We start from the raw sequence: 10,690 nt of genomic DNA on the forward strand, positions 1-10,690 counted from the left end.
CTGCGGCTCTTCTCAGGCCATCCTCGTTTTATTGCGCCCCAAAATTCAGAGGGTGGGAGGCAGATAAGGCCTTGTCCTGGCACGAATTGTTTCCAAACCCTCTTTGCTGCACCCCCAGGTTCACAGCTGAAGACTTGGTCAGTGGTGGCTGTCAGGTGCATTGATCCCACGGGCCCCAGATCTCAGAACTGGCAGTGGAGAAGCTGGCCCTAGGTTAGACTGCAGTGAAAAACAGCCCGTGACACAAGGTCTCTTCTGTTAGCAATGGGGGAAGTGAGAGGGGTGTATGCCATGGAATGGGCCCACACGTTCAGTTGAAAATAGAGTCCAGAGGAGACTGGAACCTGTAGGCAGCCATTTTCTGATGTCACGGGACCTAGGATTTTGAAAAAACACCCAAAGGCAAAGCTTTATAGACATGGGGTCTGAGGATGGAGCCACCCAGAGACCTTCCAGCACTCTTCTTTGTTTGTAATTGTTGGTCACTCCACCAGAAAGGTTATTGCACTCACTCTGGAAATGTCAGTACGGGGGCCACAACATGTGCAACGTGCAGAAAACTCTAAGAATGTTACAAGCAAAAGCAAGCCAATAGCCCAGCGCCTGAACTCCTGGTTTCTTTCACCAAACCCTACACTTCCCAGGTCGCTTAGCCAGGACACTTTCTCCACCTGCCTGTTCCTACCAGGACTATACCAGTTCGTAGACGTGCCACCTGACAAGTATTATTTGCTAAGAGTCAAGTGAAAACCCTAGAGCAGCTCTTCAAGCAAGCGGCTGTTAGTCCCACCCCCCTCACCCCTTATGGTACCATAGAGGCTGCAGCACAGCCAGAGAGAGGAAGAGAAACAAGGGGAGAGAAAGAATAAGGGGAGAGAGGGAGCATGCAGGAGGGAGGGAGAGAAAAAGGCAGGCCAAGCAGACACTCAGGCCTGGATCTGGGCAATGAAAGAGGGTGGGCTCTAGAAAAACCGCTAGTCTCTGGTTCCTCCACACTCCCCACCAGGCTTGGGCTCTGTCGAGGGACCAGGTGAGTGGAAATGACGTCTTCTCCAAAGGGCTCATTTAAATAGGCGGGTGCCAGCTCGAGGTTTGGGAGGGGAAAAGGGAATGAGGGAGATTCATTAGTGCACAAAGTTCGTGGTCCACTGGGGCTCGCACACCTTGCAACATGCAGCCTTTGCAGGCATGGGAGTCTTTTTGCCCGGCCTGCTAGGTTCGTAGTTCTGATGGCGGCAGCCGCAAGCTGCTCAAGTCTTCGCGGTCCGTCTGGCTTTGTGAACTCACTTAAACCAGCGCGGTTTGAAAACAAACACGTGCAGCTTCCTCGCTGCACTGTTTTGGCAGACAGGCCAGCCGCTTTCACAGGCCAGAGCCTCTAAGCGGATCTCTAGGCGGCCCGCGTGGGCAGAGGCGCCTCATGCATATTCATCAGCACGTGAAACCGAGGGCCGCGGGCCGCGCATGCGCACTGCTCACCAAGCCACAGCCTCAGCCTGCGGCGGCGAATGGGAAAGCGCCCCGCAAGGCTACAGCGCAAGGGGCCCTTGAAAAGCTGACCGCAGGCATTCTGTGCAGCGGATTTGGGGAAGTTTTGCTGTTTCCTCCCCCTGCACATACACCCTCAAAGCCTGTGTTTATATTTTCAAGAAATTCTCCAGGACAGAAATCTTGACGCAGACTCACCCACCCCTATCCTTTCTTGTGGTTTTACCTTCCTGCACAAGTTCCAGTTTTCTTTGCCAGAAACTAGAATTTTCCCTAGACAGACAGAAACATTTTAAAAAGGAATCAGGGTGTGAGCTTCTCTCACCTTTATGTCTTTGTTTTCTGTACCTTAATGGGAATTGTTACAGCAAACACAGATGCAAAATAATTTCTTTTTTAAGTCTGCTAAGGTCTCTCACCTCCAAACATCCGCTTTTTTTTTTTAAGATATGATTCCCATGTTTACTTCCACACTTAATAGTTGATTCTTGTGTATGCTGTAGGTGAATACCACTGGTATATTTCACAATCCGTGAATTCTGCATATACTTACGGGGATGCCCCCACAACCGTGGAGGCAGCCAAAATATTGTGGATAGTTGACAGACGGTAGTAAGTCTCCAGCATCTTCACTGCCAAACAATGTCATTTACACATTAGATAGCTAAATCCGATTTCTTATTCTTTAAAAACCCACTTACTGGATAGCATGAATCCAAAAAACTTCATACTGTTTTAACTCCTCACCCCTAAAGTGGAAGTTAGGAACCAGTGCGAGAGTTCAGAATGCATGGTAAAAAAAAAAATGTAGCCTCTGGTTTGGCCTTACCCTGTTGTCTCTTGCTCAGGGAGAGCGAACCAGCCTTGCATAGATTAATGGAGAAAACTGCCTATGATATGCTATTATATTTACAATCAACTTTGGGGGAAAGGCTCAAAAATGTTCATAGGAAGTTGTAAACATTTTTCTCATGTCTTGTTCCAAACTAGTGATTATCATTTGAAAAAATAGATTATAGTTACCACCAAACAGTCTTACTTCCTGTGTTTAGCCAGTTTAATGATGGTGAATGAGGTGGTAAAAGCTGGAAAAGAGAGCACCGTGGTAATGGGAACATTTAGTGGCCTGACTGGCATAGATGAGATAAATCTTTCCATTGCCACTCCATTTTCAAGAATTTTAAAACCATAGACTGATATCAACTGTGACCACCTTTATTAATACATTTTTTTCCTAATATGAAACACATAGTTATAAGAACTACACTTGATGCTAGGAGGAGATGAGAACTCTGTACCTAGAGAGGAGGAGATAAATTTGTCATTAGTATTTTGACATGGAAAAAAAAAAGAAAGAAATGTAAGCTGGGAATATATAAGTCTGATGGCTTCATATCTAGTTCTGAAGCACAAGCTCGATGCCTTCCTTTTGAGTTTGCCAGACTACATATAGTTATTCCCCAACCCATTTTAAACTGATACTGCTCTTCAAGGACCAGGCCGTATTCCAAGCTGTTTCCTGGAAAGTAGTCTGTTTAAGCACCAACTCCACCAGCACTGATTCAGAAGGGGTCCTGGACACTGATCATATCTTGGCCTCAAAAAGGAACTGTCTGGAAGGTTTCGGTCTGAGCAAGGTATTTGGGGAGTATAGTTCTGTTTCCAGCCCTTTAAAAGTTCTGAGAAAACTTCACAATCAACAAATAAAAACATCTAAATGCCAGGCCCATCAGCAAAGAAGGTTAGTGCTATTTTCATTGTCAGCTAAAGCAAAAAAAAAAAGATAAGCATATGGGGCAATTGAAAGGTTACATCTTTCTTTTGGAGGTGATTTGCTTCTTAAAGGTTAACTTGAATGCTTGACTTTAAAAAAATCAAAATCATCAGCTGCAAATGCTTAAAGCAGTTGGGGGTAGCTTTTGAAGAAGAAAACAAAGGATCTGAAATGTTTGAAAATTACTTAGCCCCCTTATAAATGGTGCTTGTATATTTATATGCTTACTCTATAAATGTACACACACATACCACAACTCATTTCTCTTCATTTCTCAAATATGATTGCTTGTACTCAGGCATTTTTTGTTGACACAATATAACTTTTTAATAACTTGTTGGCTGTTCTAACCATCTGATAGTATCCAGATTACAATGCAGTCAAAATAGGAACCAGGAAGGCTTTCTGCCTAAATCAAAATCTATAGCTACACACAAACCGGCCATTTGCAGCATCTTCAGCTCCTGCTAAACAGGGTCTAACAATATATTTCTCTGTTCACACTCATGTATTTCAAAACCTAATAGCCCATGAAGAAAAGTATGAAGAATACATCTCAAGAAGTAGACATTAAAGGTACCAGAAAAATAATAGACTACATTAAAGTTTGAAGCATTATTTTAGGTGCCGTATATCATTAATGACTTTTTCTTTGTGGTGGTTGTTGAAGAAGAGAATACATTAAAAGGGATTGGCATAAATATTGGCTTCTGCTATAGAAGTTCCTTCTCTCTGTGAGTGAGATTATTCATAAACCACACAGAGTGCTCCTCAAAAAATTTTTTTAAATTATTTTGCCTTCAAAATCTAAAAAAATTTTTTAATATGAAGAAGTTTTGAAGTAAATATTACCCCTAAAATTTATCTTATAAATATCCTAATTTAATCATATATCATAATATTTAATTATTATACAATGATATTAAAGTAAAAAAAGTCAGTAGCTACATACCAAATAGTTGAGACATTTATATTTTCAGATTTGAAGTAATTTGCTTTTAAGAATTGGTCAAGAAAAAAATGCATTTATTTACTATCTTCCTAAATGCACTAACAAAGCTACAAAGTACTGTTTTCATTGTGATTATGATTATTGTCATATTCATGTTAGGCTTCCAGACATACTGATCTCTAACAGAAAGGGGAAAGATTATTAATAGAGATGTGTATCTTTCTTTCCTAGCGAGATAAAGTATCATTCTTCCTCTTTCTATTTTTGTTAATTACTGGGTCTAATGTCCGGGGTCATTTCAAATACTACACTGTTCATCAAATTCAAACCTCCATTGTGGTCAGCCTTTCCTCTTACAAATTTTGGAGGTAGCAGCAATTCCTGCTTAGTTGTTTCGACTTCCTAATCTTGACAAATCTTGCAAGGTGGCGCTCTTTTCATAAAAGGTTGATATTTACTCTTATAATCACAATAACATTTTTTAAAAAGTTAAATACCACCATCTCCAGTTTTTTAATGTGCTACAGAAAGTGCAGCAAATCCCATCCTTAGCCAATAAAACTTTGTTGGCTAAAAGTGACAGATACAAATAGCAAGAGATGAAAGGACAAGCCAACAAAGGATTTCAAGGGAATTTAACATTTTGATTTTGTAATTGGCCAATGGCTATACTCTGAGAAATTCATGTCACTTTAAAATATATGAGTATCTTAAGGGGTTCTCATACTTTTAAGGGTTTTTCTCTTACTGTCTTTCTCAGAATTACTATGTCCATGACTTTCTGAACAGAGCATGTGAAAGAAGCAAGTCTGGATTTCCCCTTGCCCACACAGTAAGGTCAGTTTCTGGCTTCTTCTCTGACACATCCACACCCTTGCAGCTTCAGCCAAGGCCCTGATTTGTGATCTCCGGCTACGTTGTCTGCTTAATGGGGCGATCACGCAAGCTACAACCAGAGACAAAGAAGCTCGCGTTCCTACCAGCGCAGCTAACTTGGAGGGAGCAGCATAGCTTGCAAATCTATCAAACTAAACTGCAAGAAAGACAATCTGATTTAGAGAAAAGGCGTTCTGCTACAGTCATTAAGCACAAGTAATTTAGATTTTTTATATTGTCTCCTCATTTACAAATTTACTGTATCAACGCCAGCCAATGGAACGAATTTCTTAAGTAAATGAGAAATAAATAAGAGATAGAAAGATAATCAAATTACATAAAACAATTCTCTTCTTTAGATGTATTTTTGAGAGAACTAATAACAGTGGCAAAATTATAGGAATAATAACATATCGGAAGTAATTAATTTAAATTAGCATCACAATTGAAGAAATATAAGTAAAACGCTTTATGGACGTTTACTTTTGTGCAAAGAAGGAAGGCCTGGAAAAGCATGCGTCGACATCCTGAAAATTAGTTATGGCCATAAATGGTTTAATTGAAGACAGCAATTTAAAATATGATATTGTAAATCTGCAACTCGGTTTCAGCCCCGGGAATTTAATTTGGGGGACAACGGAACCCTCCACTGCAAGTTCATTTGCAACACTGCAGAGCGAGCCCCTGAGTTTCTAACAATTCGCCTACATTAATATTGATGTCGCCTGTGCAATCTATTTCTGTTATTTTTATGGTTGTTATTCTACGTCTGCAAAGGTCATTTAAATTATACTGCGGCCGAAAATTTGTTTCATAAATTTTGATATAAATACTAATTACACCCTCTCGGAGAGCCAGCAGGGTAGCGTTCATATATCACGTTTATACGACCTACGATGACAGAAAGGGAAGGCGAGGAAGACTGGAGAGCTTTTCCAGAGACCCACTAAAGCCGGCGAAGAGGCAGCAGGTTGCTGGGGGTGAAGAAGAAATTCCTACCACAGTCACTGAGATTTAAGAATCTTTAATAAGGTACGAAAGGTTACCAAACAGTTCTGGAAACTAAAGTGTACATACGAGTTCTTCTAGCCATAAATATTGAATATCTGTAACATGAATAAACCGGCCCTTTACATGCGGATAAATATGGAAACTAGGAATTATATACATTATGTGGTTGTATCTTTTGCCAAAAGCAACGGACAGTTATAGTTTATATCTTTTTTAATATCACTTTACATAAACAAATGGAACAGTTTGACACGCAGATCCAGGCTCGTACTATACGAATTCTTGACAGGACGTGAAACAACATTTTACTGCACTAAAGTACTTAGACTTTGGGACGAAATCTTTGCACTTTATACAAAAAAAGCACATTAATACCAATAATATCCTGTTAGGTCGACGTGGAGACTGTAATCGTACAAAGTAATTCACATTTTGGTACACATTTACTAGAACATTCTTGCCATTCAGTACAAACAGTTGGCTTTTGGCCGCCCACCCTCCTCCCCCACCCCTCCACCCCTGCCCGCCCTCCCCCTCCCCTCCCCCAATGCAAAGACCACAACGCCACGATCCCACCCGCCCGCTCCAACCGAGATATAACTATTTACAGAATCCAGCAGTACAGTTTTAAACTAATAATTTTGTATTTACAAGAATGCAAAGAGAAAAAAAATGCTGAAGCCCAGAGGGCCTGTCCTGATTCCGAGGAGAAACTGGCCCTCGGGTTGGCGGCATTTGGTCAGGCGACCGCCTTCACCTCGACGCCCCCCCTCCCACCCTGTGGCTACCCAGCCTTTGCCAAAAAAAGAAAAAAAAGTGGGAAAAAACTTTAAGGGTTTGGTGCTTTCTCTTACTAGGTCCTGGGTCTATTGGCAGGTTTTAAAAAAACAGGATTTCAACGTAGGGGGGAGGCTGTTTTGATTCTCAGGGTTCTTTCGTTAATATTTTGTATACGTGTGTGTGTTCAGTTTCTTAAATAGGGTTTTGTTCGGTGTTCTGTTTCTGATTTTAAACGTACCATTCGTTAAAATTGGAAGAGAGTGCGCTGTGGCCAGCTGTATGGTGGACAGCGGAGGAGGAAGGCGACAGGGAGCTGGTGGTCGGGTTGTCTGTGGAGGGAGACACGATGGTGGGCGGCGTGGAGGACTCGTAGCCGGAGCTGGCGGCGGGCGATGGCTGCGAGCCCTGCGAAGAGGATTCGTGGACCTGCAGGGATAAAGTCGCGTTTTTTAAGGAGATAAAGAGCCGGCGCGGAGGCCACCTAGAACGGGTAAAGGCCGCGCACCGTCTCTACCGGAGTCCTGGATCCCCTTGAATTCAAGGGAGGCCCGACTCGCCGGACCTGGGCTTGGTTGCCCCGCCTCGGGCCTGCAGAGCCAGTGCTCCAGGGAGGGACAGCGCTTCCCCCCCTCCCCCCCCCGTCGCCCGGTACTCACAAAAGGAGAAAACAGATCTGGGAAAGGGGAGGCAGGATTCGAGGCCCGGGGCCAAGAGGGTCCCTTCCGCAGCCTCTGAACTTCGCTCGCTCAGGTTTAGATGACCAAGCGCTCGGGCCTGCACGCAAGCCCCCAACTCTTCTGCCAACGCTGCCAGCCACAATGGCGACAGCTTAGGCGGCGACAACCCGCTGATACAGCCTTAGCTCCCTATCTGGGCCAAATTCAGTGGTGGCCTCTGTTCGAGTGCTCACTTCTTTTTATTGAACAGTAATTTTATAACTGCCCTAGACGCCTCCAACCCCTTTTCCAGTCCCCGCCCACTCTGCCAGTCCCACTCAGCAGAGTGGAACCGTTGCCTTTTTGCCTCTGCAGGCTCCTGCCACCGCCCAGCTGCCACTCGCAGCTCGACCGCGAAGAGCAGAGCGAGCCCCTCGCTGGAAGGCGGGTGACGAGACTGCGGCGATTACCTTCATGTGTTTGCGCAGGGAGCTGGGGTGCGTGTAGGACTTGTCGCACATCTTGCAAAGATAGGGCTTGTCGCTCGTGTGCACGTGCATGTGCTTCTTGCGGTCGCTGCTATTGGCAAAGCGTCGGTCGCAGCCCTCGAACTCGCACTTGAAGGGCTTCTCCCCTGGTGCGAAAGGCAAAATAGAGGTCTGATTGGAACAACCCCCGCGGCTGTTTAAAAATTTTTTTAACAAATGGAAAAATTAAAACAAAAATTGAAAAGCAGCGGCTTAAGGTTAGCACTTTGCAAGCTCAAAAACCCGGGTCTTCAATAGTCATAGATCTGCAGCGGAATTATAAATATCTGAACTATTTTAACTTCTAACCCAATTAGATTCAAATTATATTATTTATTATTATTATTACTAGTGGTGGTAGTTTTTTAGAACCCAGTGTAGCAGCAAGTCTAGCTGCTAGTTTTACTGCCCGAGGCTATACAGATGAATTCGGCCGGCTTCTACTTAGCTCTTGGTTTCTAATTTTCACATTCCAGGCTGATTCTCCTGCTGTTTTGCTTTTCTCTCCTCCTCCTCCCCCCTCCCGGCCGCTCCGCACCCCTTTGTCACCTCCCCCACCCCATTCCACCCCTTACACACATTCACATTTTATAAGGTAAACTGGGCTGAGAGCTCGGCGCCGCGAGTTCTCCCTGACTCTGGCGCCAAACCCCAGGTTCCAAAGGCGGTTCTCAGAAATCACCCGGGCAAAACAGAAGGAATTAGACCGGATTCCTGGCCTTGTGGACAGGAGCCCAGAAGGGCCTGCAGGACCCAGACTACAGCCCTAAGCTTGCTATGAACTTTTAACTCTTCTCGATTGGTCTACTTATTTTCAAAAGCCAACACTGGGTATTCGGTGTTTTGAAAACCGCCTCATAGAATCTAATTGACAAAATGGACTTCTCCGCCTTCCGCCAACTCTCCCGACTCCTCAAGCCCACTCACAAACAAGTCACAGCTAAACTGAGCTCTTTAAATATGCATAAGCTTCCAAACGCTTCCTCAGACCCGATTTATTCGCTTTCACTACCCCACCCCTTTCTGTCTCTTTCTGGTTTTGTTTTTTTCTATGCCTCTTCATCTGATCTCCAGTTTCCTCAGTTCCTTCCTTTGGCAGAGTCCTTATTAAGGTACATAGACAGCGATGTTGGCAGGATGCAAACGTTTAGATTTGTCTGCCGCTGGAGCAGCTAGCGCCTCCTTCGCTGCCGGGAGTAGGCCACCTATCTCGGCTTCGCTCTCACCATGGGCTCTGCACAGCCGGGTTTGTCTCTCTGCTCCCCCGGCCTTTTTTAGTCCTCATTTAAAAATCTATATTCCTAGATCCTTCTGGGCCGATCTTCTCTATACTTTTTCATAATTTCAAGTCTCAAACTAAAAGCGAGCATACATTTTCCCGTCTGCCTGCCGGAACCTGATGCCCAGAAACTAACCGAGGCCGGTTTGTGAGTCCCAGCCGCTGACTTCTAGATTTTGAGTTCCAGATCTGGGGTGGGAGTGGGACGGTGCAAGGCAGAAGGTGGGGGTTCTCAAGGACAGCGGTTTCCGTACCTGTGTGCGTTCTTTTGTGGATCTTTAAGTTCTCAGAACGCGCGAAGACCTTGCCGCAGCCAGGGAAGGGGCAGGGGAAAGGCTTCTCGCCCGTGTGCACGCGGATGTGGTTGACCAGTTTGTATTTGGCTTTGAAGGGCTTGCCCTCGCGCGGACACTCCTCCCAGAAGCAGATGTGGTTACTCTGCTCTGGGCCGCCGACGTGCTCCACGGTGACGTGCGTGACCAACTCATGCATGGTGCTGAAAGTTTTGTTGCACGACTTTTTGGGGTTGGCCAGCTGTTCGGGCTCGATCCACTTGCAGATGAGCTCCTGCTTGATGGGTTGGCGCATATAACGGAAAAAGGCGCCGGCGCCGTGATGCGCAGCCATGTTCACGTTCATGGGCCCGTAGCCGTGCAGCTGCGGCGCGGCATAGTGCTCTGAACGAGGGCTGGTCACCTGGCCGTACTGCTCGGGCCGCGGGTACATGTCCCCCGAGAAGCCAAGCCTCATCTGCCCGTTGACCACATTGGGCGACGCGTGGCCCGCTGCCTGCTCGTGAAGGCCTGGGAAGAGGAGATGGCCCGCAGCGTCCGTGTGGCCGTGTGGGCCCCCGAAGCCCCCGGCCGAAGCAGCGAACAGGCTATGCTGTGCGCTGGCTGCCGCTGCCGCGTCGCCAAAGCCCCGGTTGCGAAACAGAAAGTCCCGCGTGGAGTTGAAGGCTGCGCTCGAATAGGAGCCGACGTGGCCCGGGTGGTGGTGATGGCCCAGAGCAGCGGCAGCCGCGTAGCCGGGCGCCTGCGACGTGAAGGCCGTTTGACCCGCCGAGGCCAGCTCGTGCGAGCTGGGGTTGAGCTTGAAGGCGCCCATGCCGTCGGCGAAAGGGTTGATGCCCAGGCCCACGTCGCGCTCGGCCACGTCGCCCGCCGAGTGGTGGCGGGACGCTCCAAAGGTGGTCACGCCGATCGCGGGGTACTGGGGGCCGGCGTCCAGGAGCATCGTGGCTGCTCCGGGCGAGCCCCGGCCTCCCCCGCGCCCCCCACCCTCGCCCGCAGAGGAGGGAAAATCAGGAGGAGGAACGGGAGGCGGAGGAAGAGGAAGAAGAAGAAG

General features: G+C 46.4%; 1 protein-coding gene across 1 annotated transcript; it reads right to left on the reverse strand.

Annotated features, from left to right (window-relative positions):
- Window positions 1–6,970: 6,970 nt before the first annotated feature.
- ZIC1 (Zic family member 1) lies at window positions 6,971–10,688 on the reverse strand. Its single transcript, XM_017671251.3, has 3 exons — window positions 9,598–10,688; window positions 8,008–8,171; window positions 6,971–7,307 (listed from the first exon to the last, which is right to left on the reverse strand). The coding sequence occupies exons 1-3, from the start codon at window positions 10,577–10,579 to the stop codon at window positions 7,110–7,112; spliced, it is 1,344 nt and encodes a 447-aa protein (XP_017526740.1). The 5' UTR covers window positions 10,580–10,688; the 3' UTR covers window positions 6,971–7,109.
- Between the last annotated feature and the right edge of the window lie 2 nt (window positions 10,689–10,690).

The sequence above is a fragment of the Manis javanica genome, chromosome 3 (assembly GCF_040802235.1).
Source record: "Manis javanica isolate MJ-LG chromosome 3, MJ_LKY, whole genome shotgun sequence".
Taxonomy (NCBI): domain Eukaryota; kingdom Metazoa; phylum Chordata; class Mammalia; order Pholidota; family Manidae; genus Manis; species Manis javanica.

Excerpts from the sequence above, each read along its gene's own strand:
- ZIC1 (XM_017671251.3), bottom strand. The coding sequence starts at position 10,579 with ATGCTCCTGGACGCCGGCCCCCAGTACCCCGCGATCGGCGTGACCACC. Across the intron at positions 8,172-9,597 it reads CCACAAAAGAACGCACACAG|GGGAGAAGCCCTTCAAGTGC; the intron begins GTACGGAAACCG and ends CTTTCGCACCAG. Across the intron at positions 7,308-8,007 it reads CCCTGCGCAAACACATGAAG|GTCCACGAATCCTCTTCGCA; the intron begins GTAATCGCCGCA and ends TTATCCCTGCAG.